We start from the raw sequence: 18,057 nt of genomic DNA, 5'->3' as shown, positions 1-18,057 counted from the left end.
GCGGCGCGGATCGATGACGTCACCGGGCGTTTCCGCCCGGGTGGAAGCCCGGGGAGCTCATCCCGGGCGAGCGCGGGCCGCGGGTCTTCCCTTTCTGAGCCGGCTGTGAGCTGAGGGGTAGGAGACGAGTCCCGCGCTCCCTGATCATTTGTAGGCTTTAGCGGCATCAGGCCTCAGAACAGCTGTAAAACTTGTTGGGCGTGGTGGTCGGGCTGTTCTTCCCTTTCTTCCTTGCCACTTTTAGTTGGTCCCCAAGATCTAGGAGTCGGCAGGAGGTGACAGCTTGGCCAAAAGACCCAGCCGAGAAGCGGATGGGGTGGCTGGGTGCCTGGACTGAGCGGTGACAGCTGCGCTTCCTTCCTGCAGGCACCTGAGCCGCGGTCCTAGGATGGGAAACAGTGCCCTCCGCGCTCATGTGGAAACCGCGCAGAAAACTGGTGTCTTTCAGCTTAAGGACCGTGGACTGACCGAGGTGAGACTGGGAGGGGACGGACCAGGGAAATTAAAGGGAGAGGGACTGCGGGGGTGGCGAAGTTAATCGGTGAGGGATTCTTCGCGCTGTGAACCCCTTTCTCCAGTTCCCCTCAGAGCTGCAGAAGCTGACCAGCAATCTAAGGACCATCGACTTGTCCAACAACAAGATCGAGAGCCTACCGCCTATGATTATAGGGAAGTTCACTGTGCTGAAGAGCCTCTCCTTGAACAACAACAAACTGAGTACGGCTTTTGCTCCTGGGAAGCATTTGCTAGTGATCAGCTGTTAAGAAGGGTGGTTTTCTCTTACAAGCTGATTTTTGTTGTTATGAAACCGCTCTGAGAGCTCAAGACACAGAGTGCTTGAAGCGATCTCGTAATTACATCTACACGCCTCCTCTGGTGTGTAATGATTGGTACTGGCTTAATTTGGACTTGAAAGGGAAGACCATCTTTGGGATGTAATGTAAACAGAGCTAATTTTGCAAATTTAAAAAAGGGGATGGAGTGGGAAGGGGGAGCCTAACAAATCCCACAAAATTGCTGTCGGATTCTGCAGAGGTCCTTTTATAAAAGGAGCCCAATATATACATAAATGCTTTCCTGTATTTTGATGGCACCCTCACTTTCTGAAGACTATGTTGGTAAAATGCAATACTTAAAAATGGCACAAAATGTTGGAATTTAATTGATTTTTATTGATAGGAGGCATATAAGGTGGCCATGTAGTTTTTCTAGACTTTGTCTAAAGTGTGTCTCAGCTGTATCATTTAGGTTTTTAATTTTTTTTCTTTGCCAGCTGTTCTTCCTGAGGAGTTATGCAATCTGAAAAAATTAGAGATGCTAAGCCTGAACAACAACCACTTGAGAGAGCTACCATCTACCTTTGGGCAACTGGCAGCCCTCAAGACCCTGAGCCTCTCTGGGAACCAGCTTCGAGCACTACCACCACAACTCTGTAGCCTCCGGCACTTGGATGTGGTGGATCTCTCCAAGAATCAGATTCGGAGCATACCTGACATAGTAGGGGAGCTTCAGGTCATCGAACTCAATCTCAACCAGAACCAGGTCTAGAGCTTAAGGGTTTTTTCTTACATCATGTGGGTTTACAGTCTTCTGTAATCCGTTCTTCTCTAAACTGTAGTCATGGAGCTGGGTATCAGAGGCTAGATGAGCAGTAACGTCAATGGGCTGGACTATTTCAAAGCTCAAAGTGCTATAGAATTAGTTGAGACACTGTGTGTGTGTTGCATAGGTGTTTTCAGGAGAGTGGGATGGGTAATGGGGTAGGATAATTTCAAAAGTTAAACTATATCACAAATCTTGAAGAATTCAGAGCCTCTTCAAATATGCCTCTAATCATCTTGCAGGGAGCTATGTCAGGTAGAGTGGGAAAGAGGCTTTTTTTTTATTTTTTTTTTTTTTATTTTTTATTTTTTTTTTTTTAAAGATTTTATTTATTTATTTGACAGAGAGAAATCACAAGTAGATGGAGAGGCAGGCAGAGAGAGAGAGAGGGAAGCAGGCTCCCTGCTGAGCAGAGAGCCCGATGCGGGCCTCGATCCCAGGACCCTGAGATCATGACCCGAGCCGAAGGCAGCGGCTTAACCCACTGAGCCACCCAGGCGCCCGAGGCTTTTTTTTTAAAGATTTTATTTATTTGACTGAGATCACAAGTAGGCAGAGAGGCAGGCCCTGCTGAGCAGAGAGCCCAATGCGGGGCTCCATCCCTGGACCCTGGGATCATGACCCAAGTTGAAGGCAGAGGCTTTAACCCACTGAGCCACCCAGGCGCCCCTGGAAAAGAGGCTTTAACTCATAAGTTCTTGGAGTTGGACAAGACAGATAATTCATTGTCCCTTTATTGACCTCTTTCTCAAGCATGTCCTGATTTTACTGAAAATTCATAACTGACAGGCTTTCTGGCCCATTTCATTGTTGGATAGCTTTAATTGAAATAATTGAAATTGGTTTCCATTACTTTGGAAGCTCTTTGGTTAATAAGTATCTGGAGAAATAATCCTTGGTCAAGATGTAAGGCTTAAATGATGAAACATTAAACATAGTGAGACTAAGTGGCCTTTTTACTGCATACAATTCTAGATTTGCATAGTCCAATACAACAACCACACATGGGTGTTCAAATTTGGATTTAAATGTGCTATGGTGAGAGCTGTGAAGTGTGTAAACCTGGTGATTCACAGACCCCTGGGGCTAAAAATACATTATATGTTTATAAAAAAATAAAAAATTAAAAAAAATTAGATTTAAAAATTAAGATCCATTTTTGCCACTAGCTATATTTCAAGTGCTCAAAAGCTGTATGTGGCAACCATATTGAACCACAAAGATAAACATTTCAATCACCCCATTCACCTACGCTGCTGCCCTATTATCACTGGTTCTGATTTTAGTGTGCACCACGTTAACCAGAAGAGCTTGTGAAGACATCACTGGGTCCCCACCCTCCACATTTGTGATTCATTAGGTCTGGAGTAGGGTCCGAGAATTTACATTTTTAAAAAAGACTTTTATTGGGAATCTTGGGTGGCTCAGTTTGTTAAGTGTCAGCCTTTGGCTCAGGTGATGATCCCCGCATCCTGGGATTGAGTCCCAAATTAGGCTCTTTGCTCAGCAGGGAGCCTGCTTCTCCCTCAGCCTGACCGTTCTCCTGTGAACATGTGCACTCTGACAAAATCTTTAAAACAATTATTTTTATTATTTTAGAGAACACACGTGCATGTGCACACACAAGCAAGGGGGAGGGGCTGAGGGAGAGAATCTCAAGAAGACTCCCAAATGAATGTGGAGTCCAACATGGGGCTCCTAAGATCATGACTTGAGCCAGAATCAAAAGTTGGATGCTGAACTGACTGAGCCACCCAGGCGCCTCTGACAATTTATATTTGTAAAAAGTTCCCAGGTGATGGTCTAAGATACCAGGCAGAGTAAATATAATGTGATGACTTGGAGAATTTAAAGAGCAAAAGAGGTGAATGAATCAAAGATTAATTGTTCAAGGCCCTAAAAGAAGAGTGGTGCTACTGAGTGGATAAATGGATATCAACTGAGTTGATCATAATGGTGACTCATCCCAACCGAAATGTTTTACTAAAAATTAGACACACAGGAAAAAATAGACATGAGCAAATATGAATGTAGATAAAGATTTTCAGGTCTTAACAGAAGTGATAGCTTTAAGAAAGGATGAGCTTTTAAGGAGGAAGTTTAGGAAAAAGATCCAATATTAAGTATTAGACTGCTGCTTGAAAATGTCCATGGGGGGGCACCTGGGTGGCTCAGTGGGTTGAGCCTCTGCCTTTGGCTCAGGTCATGATCTCAGGGTCCTGGGATCCAGCCCCTCATTGGGCTTTCTGCTCAGTGGGAAGCCTGCTTCCCCTCTCTCTGCCTGACTCTCTGCCTACTTGTGATCTCTCTCTCAAATCTTTAAAAAAAAAAAATGTCCATAGGAACAAGGGGTGGGGGAGCCAAAAATCAGGAGTAATTCAAAAGAGAAGTCCACTATTTAGGTACAAGAAGGAGTTTCAAAGAAGTGGTAGATGGTAGTCAAATCCAATAGGGAGTGAGTACAGTGAATCCTTGACTTCGGCAGTATAGCAGCACCGCGACTATGTACACATAAAAGACTGGCAGTGAATGTAAATGCACCAAAACGTTTATGGTGGCAGATTAGAGGTAACTTTTTTCTTTAAACTTATTTGACTCTCAAATTTTCTGTAATCAACAGTACTTTTATTAGAACATTTTTGTTTCTAAAAAGCCACTGGTAACCTTCAAACAGCATCTTTTTTCCCAAAAAGTGGAGGAGGAGTAACAGAAGCTAGATAGCACAGGCTTTGGGAATGAGTAGGTGGTGAGAAAATGGAGGTGGTAAAAGAACTAGGACAAATGGTCAAGTTTTTGTTTTAATTTAGTAAAAAAATATATGTATACAGTAGTGCTTTTGCTTTTTCATAGGAGTCTTTTGTTGTTCAATAGATATCACAGATCTCAGTAAAGATCTCTTGCTGTCCTCGCCTTAAAGTTCTTCGCCTGGAAGAGAACTGTCTTGAGCTCAGCATGCTTCCACAGAGCATTCTCAGTGATTCCCAGATATGTCTGCTTGCTGTGGAAGGCAACCTTTTTGAAATAAAGAAACTTCGAGAACTGGAAGGATATGATAAGGTATGTATCAGTGTACTTCATCACTGTTCCAGAGAGGACAATGGTGAAACTACATGAACGTTTATAGCTACAGGGTGTATGTATAATCCTGTTTATGTCAGCAGGATTTGTTCCCCATTTTGGAGGTGGATTCTAAAAATTAGCCAAATGGTATTGTGCCAAGATAACTTTTCTTCCAAGTAGCTTATTATAAAGCATTTTTGTCTTTTGATGGGTGTCCTCTTAAAATATAAGGGAAAAACCTAAAGCTGTGTGCTTTAAATCTTCATTTAGAATAGGTCGATTTTGTAGGAAATGAAGAAGACCATAGCCAGTAAAATCCTAAATGGAAAAAATCACAAAATCCCAATTTCGAAAAAAGGCTAATATTTTCATATACCAAAATACCATATTCTTCTTTTATAATTTTTTAGTACATGGAGAGATTCACAGCCACTAAGAAGAAATTTGCATGATGTTCTCCAGGAGTGCGGGAAACTTACAGGACACTGACATAGAATCTCTTGCAATCTGGCTGACTCAGAGGCTCCTGTTGTCAAGGATTATCTGCAGTATGGAGATGATGCTCCTGCAGATAATATTTCTGTGATCTTTTTCCTTTCAGGGCTCGTCTTAAGCAAGCTAAAAAATCAAGGGACAGTGAGTCTCCTCCATTTTGAGTCATGGGTAGGATAAAGGACAGTGTTGATCATCAAAACCATCATTAGTCTGGGTTTAAGAAAATCAGTAGCTCATTACTATTTACACAATGAAGGATGCTGCTTGGTAACAGAACCACTCCATATCACAGCTTGAAATTTCATGTTTAGTTTCGGTGTATGAGCGCTTTCATAAAGTCAGTTGCCATTCCACCTGTGTTAACATTTCATATTTTTATGAAATTTAAATAATTTGTGAGAGGCTACCATGGTTAATCTAAGGGCTTATGATTTTATTTCAGTCCATCAGTTCAAATGCAGTGTTTATACTTGGGTGTTAGAATGTACATAAATATGTGACTGTCTTGATTAAAAGTGTACTGTGTCAGAGAAAGCACCAACACAACACTAAGAGATGTTCCCCAAGGCTGCAGTAGCAAATTTTTTACTATTGCATGTGCCTTATTGGTAGGGGGCTCTGAAGAGCTAAAATCATATATGCAAAACTTGTAAGATACAAAGGGTTGTCATAATCAAGATTTTCCTGAAGCTTTGTTAGAAATAATCTTATTTCTGATAATCCTTTTCCCTTTTTGTATTTATAATTCTAATCAAATTACCTATCAAAACTACTGCTACAATATTTTAAAATAACCTATGTTTATAAAGTTTATTCTCTGGATGCAAGAATACACTAAATAAAGAATTTTTAATGAACTTCGGCTGGAAAAAGGGTTAATCCTTCAAAGGAAGAAGGCAGAACTTTAACTTGTATGTGGCCCTTTGAAAGTAAACTGATTGGAAAGAAATGTTTCATGTTCTTGTTAAAGTGCAGGAGTACTGAAATGCCTTCATGTGACTGATAAATACCTTGCAAGTACTGGAACCATGCTTATTAAGAGAAACTAAAAGTACAAAGGTAGATGACTTCTGGTTGTTACTGACATGAACATTTTGGAAACTACCACTCTAATGTTCATAGATTTTGTATTTGCCAGGGCAATTTAGCATGTATTGTCAGTTCTTGTTTTATAAACCTAGTTTAACCATTAAGTCAATAGATCACAACAGCTTCATGTTTATATGCATAAATCTCTCTACTTGAAATCTGATCCGGGTATTCCATATTTCCCATGTTATTTTCTGTTTCTCACCATGGGGAGGGATGGGCTGCCAGTTTATCCTTAGCAACTGAGTTTTGCTTTTTGTAAACTTCAATGCTTAATCTTTTGGTCTACTAGACAATGTTTCTCTAGGTTTTTGTTTTTTTTTTTTTTTAATCAGTGCTTAACATCTAATAAATCAGAACTTCTAAACTAAATAACTTAAATGTCCCCAGACATTTAATTATTATTTGGAGTTAAAAATATCTCCCATCTCTGAGAATCAGTGACCGCTAGCTTTCACAACTTGAACCCAGCCTTATTTCCAGATACCCTTTCTTCACTCTCATTTTACCTGCCCAGTCATACCAGATTATTCTGCTCCTTAAACCCACAGTGTGTGCCTCCCTTGTAATTGCCTTTACATTGTTTGCTCAGTCAGGAATGCCCTGTCTCACCAAATGTGCTCCTTCTATCTAAAACTCATTTTAAGTCTAAGCCAAATTAATTGCTCCCCCATCTGTTATGATAGCACTATATTCATCTGTCTCTTGCTAGAATGAGCTACTTGTGGGCCTGAACTATGTGAAGTAACATGCCCAGATTTATAAAGCACAAGTATTTACTCACCTATGAGCCAACATAATGAAGTTGGTTAACCCGTGTGGGGTCTGGAGACCCATATTTGTTTGGCCACCAACCTGAAGTTACCCACTTTCTTTTAGAGCCTGGTTAGAAGTCAGTGTAGTATATTAAGATCATGGGCCTTGGAGTCAGAAAGATCCTGGTTTGAATACACAGTCTGTCATTTACTAGTTTTGTGAATTTGAGCAATTTATGCTCATCTGTAATATGGAGAATACCTCCAACCATTCAGGTTAGAAGGATGTAGTAAAAAGATACATAAAGGCATTTTAGAAGAGTGCCCATGATAGAGTAAGCAATCAATAAACGGTGCCATTTATTTCACCTGTACGGCATTAAAATAGAAGTTAGCGAGTCATATAAAAACAGGAGGCTTAGAGCAAATACATTAAAAAGGATGAAAACAAATGACTAGAGAATAAAGAACTTGACTATCAATCTGAGAAATATAAATCTGAAAAAAAATACAAATCTGATTAGGAAAGTAACTGGGATAACCTGGAATTTTGATAAGATAGTGACCTAATAGAGAAAATAATATTTAAAGAAACTAATTCTAAGTGCAATTGAATACAGAATGTTTGGGTTAAGAGGAGATTCATAATTCACACATGACATGAAAAGATCTAAGTTGAAGTGTGGTAACAAGGATAAAGGAAGGGACACTTGGGTGGCTCAGTGGGTTAAGCCTTTGCCTTCAGCTCAGGTTGTGACCCCAGGGTTGTGGAATCAAGTCCCACATTGGGAGCCTGCTTCTCATTCTGCCTGCTGGCTCCCCATGCTTGTGCTTTCTCTCTCTCTTCTGACAAATAAATAATATTAAAAAAAAAAAAAAAAAAGTAAGGAGGAAAGAAACAAGCATAACTATCGGGGATAAATACCACTGTTATTATAAGACTGGAAACTTGAAGAAGGAGCTTAGTGTTAAAAAATTAAATTGAGGGCAATACAATTTTTTTAAAAGATTTTTTTTATTTATTTGACAGAGATCACAAGTAGGCAGAGGAGGGGGATGAGAAGCAGACTCCCTGCTAAGCAGAGAGCCAGATGCAGCGCTCAATCCCAGGACCCTGGGAATTATGACCTGAGCCAAAGGCAGAGGCTTAACCCACGGAGCCACCCAGGTGCCCCTGGGTGATACTGGGTGATACTATTTTTGAACTCCTTTATTATAGGTTAGTGTTATGCTCAAGACTACACAAGTAAATGACTAAAGCAAAATTTGAAACAGGTGGTCAAACTCTAGAGCTTGTGTTAACTACTTTCAGTTACTACCTTTCAAAAGTACTGGAAACAAGTTTCCACACAATGTTACAAGAGAAAATCAGAGAAGGCTTTAAGTCAACAGCTTGTATTTCTTGTGCATTATGGACCTAACTTCTATGACCTCATCCCTCTTCTTTTTCCCTTTCTTTCTTTCTCTTGGAGACATTTGTAACCTGGGATCAACAGATAGGCTTTTAAGACCCACTGATGCGTGATTTTTACTTATGCGTGATTCATGTTTATGTTTATTTCTCTGTGGAGACAGGCTAAGTTGTCTTTCATCAAATTCACAAATGGACTCTTGAACCCAAAAGAGCTCTACCCAAGAGAAGATAGCAACTATAATTTATTAAGCTCTTGCATTTATTGGGTGCTGCTCTCAATTCTTGACATGGCATCACCACACTGACTTTTCATGACAACTCTATGGAGGAGGAATTATTAATCCTCATTTACAGACAAGGAAACTGAGGCATAGAAATGTGCTTACAGTCTCAGCAAGTGGCAGAGTATAAACTCAGATAGTTGAGTGCCTTAACTTACACTTCTAACCAATTATATTGTGGGGCAGCATTTTGGTATCCTCAGAAACTACTGCCTTTAGCCCTAACATGAAAAACATTTTTTAATTTCGGTATATCACAATCCCTAATGTTTTATACTTTCTCTCTTTACACATTTACCACCACCTGCCAAACTACTCCTTTTGGCATGGAGCATTTCTATTCCAGAGAGCCTGACTGAATCTCACTCTAAATATTTTCCTCTTCAGCCTATGGAAGTCCTCGTGTTAACAGTACCTTCACTAAGTGGGTTGTAGTTCTAGTGCATAAACATCCTTTCAATCATTAGTGTATTAAAGCTCAAATAAGTAAGAGACTAATAATAATTAAAATGACCCTCATGACAAATCATAGGAAGAAAAGTCCTGTCAGTATTTCCAATTAAAAAATGGGAAAGGTGCTATAAAGGCAGCTTTCCATCAGAGTGCTTCTTGATTTAAGGACCTTTGCTTTATTCAGTTTGTTAAGAGCTGATGAAATTTTTGCCCCCCAGCCCCCACCAAATAGTCACAGAAACATATTACCTATTTGAAAGAACAATTCCACCAGTTAGTTATAAAATTTAATTGTAAAGATCAAGCAGTGGTATTGGTCAAACCGATCCACATTAATAGCTTCGAAGTGTGCAGATACTACTTCTTAAATAAAGGTGACAAATATCAGATTCTTATAACACTGTTCAGGATCTAAATAAATGTGATTCTAGACATAATTCAATCTACAAGGCTAATTGAATGATAGTGCAATCATCAATAATTAAACCAAAGGCATAATTTTCCAAATCACTTTTAGTTAAACAGAATAAAGTCTAGCTTTTTTAAAGTCTAAAGCTATAAAAAAACTCAAGGCGATCTAACTATTTTTCTACCTGAGATCAAAACAAGTTTCTTTTTTCCTATCTAAACATAATTCTTGACATTGAGGTAAATCTGAATTCACGTAATATATTTTGTCAAACTTTTCCAAAAAAATTTTAAGTCCTGCTTTAGAGAGAAATTCTCATGTTACAATACATATTTACATATTTTTTTCTCCCAAGACTAATAACAAATTTACGAGGTTAATAGGCATGTAATGGGACCATGATACTACTAATGTGAAAATAAAAAGTCATTCATTTATACAAAGTGTTCCTGTATGGTGCAGTGTGAAATGGGATCACTGTCTATATATATACATAAATCAGCAAACGTTCAGAAACTAAGCCCACTTTGAAAAAGTCATTCTATTTTTTTGGAGCAGAGGTTGCCAAGTTGTAATGTGTAACAAAAATATTGTGTATAAAAGCTCCGAAACCAAGTAGTAGCCTAAACTGGCAATAACTGCAACTTAAATTGAAAAATTAAACCCAACTAGATCTTTACTGTGGCTATGCAACTTTTTCTTTGTGGCCTGCAGGTTTTACTGAGGTAACAACCTCATATCTCTTGCCTCTCCTCCTTGTGCTCAACCCCCCTGCCTCTAGCTTCCTTCTTCATGGCTGTCTTTGGCAATGCTTCCAAATCTTGAAAGCAAAAGAACCTGCTAAAGTAAATGAGAAGGATGAAAAGTAATACTATATATAATGTATAAAAACCAATCTAAGACTATGAACCAAGGGACAAAAAATACTAGAAGGAAGTCTGAGCAGTAGTATTCCCTCAAGGGAAAGAGATCATAAAAGAACAGGGGGTCTGTACTCCTGGCCCTTCTTGCACATTATCTCCTGATTGAGAAGAGCATGGAACCAAAATGTTAAACTCTGGAAAGGTAATGACTTTGAAGAAAGAGCTAGAGACGTGAATACACGATAAAGAAGTACAGCAGCAGTGTTAGCTGTCAATGAGTTTCTTTGCTCTGGCATTGGCAACATCAATACGATCTTTGTTGGTGTCAGCCTAGGGGGAATAAAAAAAGGTATCAGCATTTGTTACAAGGTAAGTTACTCTAATAAAAGTTGAATTTCATAATCTGGAGTAAATGACACACTGAGAAAATTCAGGAAGCATGAAGTTACATTACAAAACACATTTTCAGGGGTGCCTGGGTGGCTCAGTTGGTTAAGTGACTGCCTTTGGCTCAGGTCACAGACCTGACATTCTGGCATAGAGTCCCGCATCAGGCTCCCTGCAGTGTGGAGGGAGCCTGCTTCTCCCTCTGATCCTGCCCTCTCTTCTGCTCTCTCTCATTCACTCTCTCTCTCTCAAATAAATAAATAAAATCTTAACTCATTTTCGGCAAGAAAAGAGAGAACATGAAATTCATTTGGGAAAACGGAATATAAACATGACAAAGGTGTAACAGAAGAACCTGCCAGTATTTCATGAATTCTGTAGTATGTTTTCATAGTTTAACTGGGATGCATCTTATAATCAATGGCTTTTTTGATACAGTGAAATTAAAAATGCTTTCTGCTATAGATGTGGACATTATGGGAGTTCCCTAAACTGAATCATAGAATCTTATCTGAGACTACTCTAGGTTTAACCCAGAAAGAATGAAAGAACTCTCCCCAAGAATTTTTAACAGATTTATTACCATCCACATCAACATCTGAATTAAAAAGATGGGTAATATGTTAAACCCACAGGATGCTCTAAAAGCATCTTATGAATGACAGTTTACTTCCATGAAATCCAGTTAGGTGATTTCAACAAAGCCAAGCTTAAAAACTCACCCCATTCTTTTTTTTTTTTTTTAAGCTTTTATTTATTTGACAGAGATCACAAGTAGGCAGAGAGGCAGGCAGAGACGGGGGTTGGGAGGGGAAGCAGGTTCTCTGCCGAGCAGAGAGCCTGATACAGGGCTTGATCCCAGGACCCTGAGATCATGACCTGAGCCGAAGGCAGAGGCCTTAACCCACTGAGCCACCCAGGTGCCCCAAAACTTACCCCATTCTTTAAGGGACCCTGAGATTTTTAATGAAATAACAATAACAAGAATGGCTTTTAGACATGGCACATCCAAACACTGAACTCAACTGCATTTTCAGTATCTTTTATATCATGTGAAGTTAAAAAAAAAAAAAAAAAAAAGCAATTCCATCTTTTCTTTACTTACAGGACCCCGTTTTGTGTGTCCACTCCACAAGAACCATTCTGCAGAACTGATTTTCACTTACTGACTCATGAGATGAAGATTTAGGAACTTACTAATTTTTTAGTATCAAAGTAAAACTCCAAAAGCTAACACGTTCATTCAGGGGGAAAAAATATAGCCCTTCCAAAGGTTAGAGTAGACTCTAAGGTTCATGTGTGAAATTTTAAATAAAACCACTCATTTTAAGGTCTTGGTTTCAAAATGAACCAACTCCCATGAACAAGAGATAGTAGGACCTGGCTATAATTTTTCAGTATGTTCTAACTGCCACCTCATATCCTGTGAGGACAAGATCTTCTCTTATTGTTCCCCCCAAAGTATCAAGCACAGATGTCCAGTACTAAAACACTGTGAGTGTCTCAAATTCCTGAAGGAATTTTGAAGGACCATTTACCTTTTCTGTGATCCGGTCTATTTGTCGGTTTTGAGCCTCGATCTCATTGCCCATGTCCAGGGCCATGTTCTTTAGGTTTCCTAGGATACTGCCCACTTGAGTCAGGTTCTCTTCCATCTCATCTTCTCTGGCATCATTAGTTATACTATCCCAAAAAGACAGTTAATTCGGCTTTTTGGTGAATTATAAAATGGACTAAATCTGGGTTTAGTCTTCATAAAAATAAGTAACCAAAATGACTTCAGCAAGTGTTAGACCCCTGGGAATGTAGGTTACCATTCTCAGAACACATTCTATAGTAAAAACTGAAAGACTGACCAAAGAGAGCACAAATATCTTAAGGCCATGGAGGAGAAGAAACAATTCTAGAACAATGGTTCTCAAAGAGTGATCACAGCATCACCTGGGAACTTATTAAATATGAAAACATGCTAATTCTCACACTCTACTACAGATCCACTGAATCAAACTGGAAGTGAATCACAGCATTCTAGGTTTTAATAAACCCCCAGGTAACTCATGCAGATTAAGTCTAAAGAAACACTGCTGTAAAACAGGTTGCAAAACTCTGGCCCAAAGGTCAAAACTGGCTTGCCATCTTATGAAGTATTTCTTAGAAAATATATTATAAACCCCAAGGAGTGACTGTAGAAGCAACTGAAACAGCAGCATTCCTGTTCTCAGGCTACTGAATGCAATGGCTCAGGAGAAGCAGGATCCCATGATCTTCTGGGGCAAGGTTAAGAGACTATATTGTAAACCCTAAGGAGTGAGCACAGAAGCAGCTGAAACATCAGCAGCATTCCTGTTCTTGGAATTGTTGAACGCAATGGTCTGGCAGGAGCAACATCCCATGATCCCTAAGGGCAGGGTATAAGTTGGGAGCTATGAAATAATGTAACCCTCAGTGTCTCCTTTCTGCACCTGGCGACTGCTAGCCCAAACATCCTGGGTGCCTACAAATACGGGAAAATGCCAGCCTGCTTCAAGATATTTGCCATCACTTTATATTCCTTTCCCACACTTGGAGGCATGTGTCCTTGCTCTTCCGATTAAAAAAATAAAAACTATGTGCAGGATTCAGAGGCTACTGCTCTCCCTTGCAGAGGCAGCCCCACACGGCCACTCAGATGGTGTCTGAGAACTTTACTTCAGTGCACAACACCACCTGATAGTGTAAATAAAGTTTTATTCAAATATAGCCACGCTCACTTGCTTACATATTGTTTATGGCTGCTTTCACCCTACAATAACAGAACTGAGTAGCTGCAAAGTCTGAAATATTTACTATCTGATCCTTTACAGTTATCTTTATAGGGATCTGGTCAACCTCTAACTCTTGATGATATATTCTTTCTTTTTTAAGCAGGCTCCACGCCCCAGCATGGAGCCCAACATGGGGCTTGAACTCATGACCCTGAGATCAAAACCTAAGCTGAGATCAAGAGTCGGTTGCCTAACTGACTGAGCCACCCACGCGCCCCTGCATGATACACTTTAAAACGCATTCTCCCATTTACAGAAGTAAAATATGATTACTTGGGTAATTTTCAAAATACTGAAAAACATAAAGAAAAGTCAATCTATCAATGAAAGTCAATAACCAGTCAACATTTTGTCAGAAGGCAGATTTTAAAGTGCATTTTTCAAATGGAATAAGCACTATTTCTAATTGATGATTAGGGTTCATGTATAACAACACCCATTCCCCTGAGTGAGCCATTCATTTAGGAAAGGGGTTAAAAAAAAATTAGAAGGAGCTGGCATACCGTTTAATGTATCCACCGCTAGCTGCTCCAGTGGTTGTTTGTTGAGGCTGACCATTTGTCACTCGGCCTGGCTGCTTAGATACTACATTGCTAGGAGAGTTGTCTCCACCATCTCCCCATGTTGCCTTGTAGGCCTTACCAGACTCAAAGTTCTTTGTCCTGTGTAAGAGTCAGGATTGTAGAGAGATACGGAAAAGCAGGAGAGGAAGAATTATAATTATTAGTGTTTTTTACTTTCAGGATGACCCTCGCATCCTTAACATGAAAGCTACCTACAGCTAGATCTAAGTTAGCTATGCTATGCTCCATTATAATATGGTATATGAAAAAGATGAATTGTGAAGGCCACTGACATTAAACATTTTTTAAAGGTTCAAATATTTACATAAAATGTTCACTAAAAAGTTAGCAAGTAGCAAAATATTTGACTTTTCAGGCTTCCCCAGCCTGTAACAGTCTTCAGAAAAGAAAACAATGGATATTAGGGAAAAAAAAATCCGTAGGAAAGATGTTCTGGAATGCCTTATGAGGTTCCTTGGAGGGATCTCTCAAGTTGATGAGGGATGGAAGAGAAAAGAAAGGTGGCTGAGTGGGCAATACTCAGACCCCAGCTGCCCACTTATTTGAACCAGAGTAGATCCAGTTGTTTTTTAAAGCTAGAATTTTGCATTAAATTAAAAACAAAAACAAAAACCAAACATCATGAAAGAAAGGCATGAATTATTTCCAAATTGAATAGCCAATGATAACAATCTTGACCACACTGGTGCCAGTTGCAAATCCTTTGACTTAGGGCTTTTTCTTTTTTTTTTTTTTTCTTTAAAGATTTTATTTATTTATTTATTTGATAGACAGAGATCACAAGTAGGCAGAGAGGCAGGCAGAGAGAGAGAGGGAAGCAGGCTCCCTGCTGAGCAGAGAGCCCGATGCGGGACTCGATCCCAGGACCCTGAGATCATGACCTGAGCTGAAGGCAGTGGCTTAACCCACTGAGCCACCCAGGCGGACTTAGGGCTTTTTCATTTAAGATTTTACTCCCCGCCCCCCCCACCAAAAAAAATCCTAAATCCAAGCCTCTTAAAAATAAAAGTATATAATATACTTTAGATGTAACTGATACAGTCAAAGCCAGCATTTTATCTAGGGATTTACTACTTGAACTGGTAATAATGACAAGAAAAAGAGCCTTGTAAAGTGACTTTTAATGTTACAAAAAAATAACATAAAAGTTTTTTTTACTGGGGTGCCTGGGTGGCTCAGTGGGTTAAGCCTCTGCTTTCGGCTCAGGTTATGGTCTCAGGGTCTTGGGATTGAGCCCCGCGCATCGGGCTCTCTGCTCAGTGGGGAGCCTGCTTCCCTTCCTCTCTCTCTCTGCCTGCCTCTCTGCCTACTTGTGATCTCTGTCACATAAATAAATAAATAAATCTTTAAAAATAAATAAAATCTTTAAAAAAAAAGTTTTTTTACTGATTATTTGGCTAGGTACATTTTTCATTCTTAATTTTAATTTTTACTTTTCTATAAACAAAAAGTAGTATAAAGCTGTAATATGGGTCTCTGATTTATCCCACATAATGTTAACAAGGAAGTTACAAAACTGCAAAAACAGAAATCTTTATGAAAATTGTAGCTCCTTCCTTAACCAACTGAGCCACCCAGGCATCCCTTGTAGCTCCTTCCTTAATAGACATAATAGACATTCCAAGTTTTGGCAAACCTAGAATCAGATCTAAACCTTAAGTCATTAATGCTATAGAAAGGGTACTATCACCTATTTTATAAGAGGTACTAAAAAGGTAAATATATCTATGAACACTGAAGAACTAATTGAAGTGCCTTTCTTGGTTCCACTTTAAGTTCTCACAATTTCCTACTTGTGCTACTATGTTTAATTAATTTATCAATTTATTAACCAGCCATGTTAAATCTGTCCTGGAACAAGGTGGGATATACCTTTTCTAAATGATTATTTAGAAATAATTATCTGTTAGTTTGGTGAAACCCATTTACATATATTCTTTGTTAATAAGGTAAGTTTTCAGACAAAATGCTAAAGCAGAGGAATACCTAGTAAACAAAATAAACAGCACGGAAGTTTATCAGAAAGTTTTTTTTTTTTAAGATTTTATTTATTTATTTGACAGAGATCACAAGTAGGCAGAGAGGCAGACAGAGAGAGAGGAGGAAGCAGGCTCCCTGCTGAGCAGAGAGCCCCATGCGGGGCTTGATCCCAGGACCCTGAGATCATGACCTGAGCCGAAGGCAGCGGCTTAACCCACTGAGCCCGCCCCTATCAGAAAGTTAATAACCAGATGTATCAATAAAAAGTAACAGAAGGTAAGTGCAGCTTTTATCGGGATGTCAGATTGTAGAAGTCAAAGAGCGAGGGCTGGAATTCATCATGTTTCTGAGAGTCACAGTACATAAAAAGAGTAGACTGGGACAGGGCCTGCCAGCTCCTGGTCTATCAAGAAATACATACATGCTCCAACTTCCTTCTGGATCTTAAAGAATTTGAAATTCCTTTAAGTTTTTCAATTAGCAATAATCGCGCCTCGGATAAACCTCATTGGCTACGATACTGCCACTGCGCAAAGCTTGAAATTCCTTTAAGTTTTTGAGAATTCTTCTTTCCATAATTAGATACAAAGGGCTCAGGATGCAAATGAATTGTTTCAACATGATATTATGAAGAATTCCAATGAAAGCATCTTTTGTGTTCTAAACAAAGAATCTGAATGGTTATCATTCCTTCTCCCTTTAAGAGTACTGGACCCTAAAAGATGTTCCAATATTAAGCGGAAAAGGTATAAAAAGGTGACTCTGAATTTTTCTTTTAATAGCTTTGCACTGAGTTGTCATTTTTTTTTTTTTTAAAGATTTTATTTATTTACTTGAGAGAGAGACAGTGAGAGAGAGCATGAACGAGGAGAAGGTCAGAGAGAGAAGCAGACTCCCCATGGAGCTGGGAGCCCGATGCGGGACTCGATCCCGGGACTCCAGGATCATGACCTGAGCCGAAGGCAGTCGTCCAACCAACTGAGCCACCCAGGCGTCCCTGAGTTGTCATTTTTTAAAAAAGATTTAATTTAATTAATTTATTTATTTGAGAGACAGCGAGCTTGAGAGGGGAAAAGTCAGAGGAAGCAGCAGACTCCCCACTGAGCAGGAAGCCCTACTTGGTACTCGATCCCAGGACTCCAGGATCATGACCTGAGCCGAAGGCAGTTGTCTAACCAACTGAGCCACCCAGGTGCCCCTGGGTTCAGTCTGCCTTTTTTTTTTTTTTTTTTTTTTCAGTCCGCTTTTCAAATGAGTTTCAAATGAGTTGGGGAAAAACACTTTTCTCATGCAGTTATGACATGTTCTGCATGTTTGTGAAGAGGTGATTTTTAAATGGTGCTCATTTTCCATCTTCATCCACATGGCTGCTCCATGTCTCTTTTAGCATGTGCACTCTAGATAATGCCTTCCACTTTACCCTGCCACTTGCCATCACCTTGGAGTTTGTCCCACCAAGGTGAAATACCCTTGAAAGTTATCTGTTCTTAAGGAATTGTCAAGCAGCTATTCATCTAATAATAGCAATGATGATCATGGTTTCAATCTTGTTTGCCTTCCTTCAAAGGGTCTTAAATGCATTATTATTTTTATTTTTTTAATATTTTACTTATTCATCAGAGAGAGAGGGAGAGTCGCCTGGGTTAAGCATCTGCCTTTGGCAGGTCATGATCTCAGGGTCCTGGGATAGAGCCCCGAATCAGGCTCTCTGCTCAGCAGGGAGACTGCTTCCCCCTCTCTCTCTGTCTGCCTCTCTGCCTACCTGTGATCTCTCTGTCAAATAAATAAATAAAATCATAAAACAAAGAGAGAGAAAGGGAGAGCGAGAGAGCACAAGCAGGGGGAGCGGCAGGCAGAAGGAGAAGAAGGCTCTCCACTGAG

General features: G+C 39.6%; 2 protein-coding genes and 1 non-coding gene across 5 annotated transcripts in view; 1 reads left to right on the top strand and 2 right to left on the bottom strand.

Moving 5' to 3' along the window:
* The first annotated feature begins 5 nt into the window (after nucleotides 1-5).
* Nucleotides 6-6,014, top strand: LRRC57 (leucine rich repeat containing 57). The gene is made up of 6 exons (XM_059181281.1): nucleotides 6-117; nucleotides 367-472; nucleotides 579-717; nucleotides 1,274-1,542; nucleotides 4,474-4,659; nucleotides 5,073-6,014. Exons 2-6 carry the CDS (start codon nucleotides 389-391, stop codon nucleotides 5,112-5,114), a joined length of 720 nt encoding a protein of 239 aa, XP_059037264.1. The 5' UTR covers nucleotides 6-117; nucleotides 367-388; the 3' UTR covers nucleotides 5,115-6,014.
* A 3,409-nt stretch (nucleotides 6,015-9,423) lies between these two features.
* SNAP23 (synaptosome associated protein 23) overlaps nucleotides 9,424-18,057 on the bottom strand; it is a 42,144-nt gene continuing 33,510 nt past the window's right edge. For all 3 annotated transcript variants that reach the window (XM_059181291.1, XM_059181292.1, XM_059181289.1), the window contains exons 6-8: nucleotides 14,116-14,274; nucleotides 12,347-12,491; nucleotides 9,424-10,751 (exon numbers count right to left, since the gene is read on the bottom strand). In XM_059181291.1, the coding sequence (XP_059037274.1) occupies nucleotides 10,686-10,751; nucleotides 12,347-12,491; nucleotides 14,116-14,274 (370 nt within the window). In that variant the 3' untranslated portion in view covers nucleotides 9,424-10,685. The remainder of the gene's footprint in view (nucleotides 10,752-12,346; nucleotides 12,492-14,115; nucleotides 14,275-18,057) is intronic.
* On the bottom strand, nucleotides 16,579-16,714 carry LOC131837327 (U4 spliceosomal RNA). The gene has a single exon (XR_009355977.1). It is a non-coding gene; the product is annotated as a U4 spliceosomal RNA (small nuclear RNA).

The sequence above is a fragment of the Mustela lutreola genome, chromosome 7 (assembly GCF_030435805.1).
Source record: "Mustela lutreola isolate mMusLut2 chromosome 7, mMusLut2.pri, whole genome shotgun sequence".
NCBI lineage: Eukaryota > Metazoa > Chordata > Mammalia > Carnivora > Mustelidae > Mustela > Mustela lutreola.
Note: the sequence above shows the minus strand (reverse complement) of the source record. Positions and strands in the feature narration are given on the sequence as shown.

Coding starts and splice junctions, on each gene's coding strand:
- LRRC57 (XM_059181281.1), top strand. CDS start 389: ATGGGAAACAGTGCCCTCCGCGCTCATGTGGAAACCGCGCAGAAAACT. Junction 473..578: donor AGGACCGTGGACTGACCGAG/GTGAGACTGGGA, acceptor CCCTTTCTCCAG/TTCCCCTCAGAGCTGCAGAA. Junction 1,543..4,473: donor TCAATCTCAACCAGAACCAG/GTCTAGAGCTTA, acceptor GTTGTTCAATAG/ATATCACAGATCTCAGTAAA.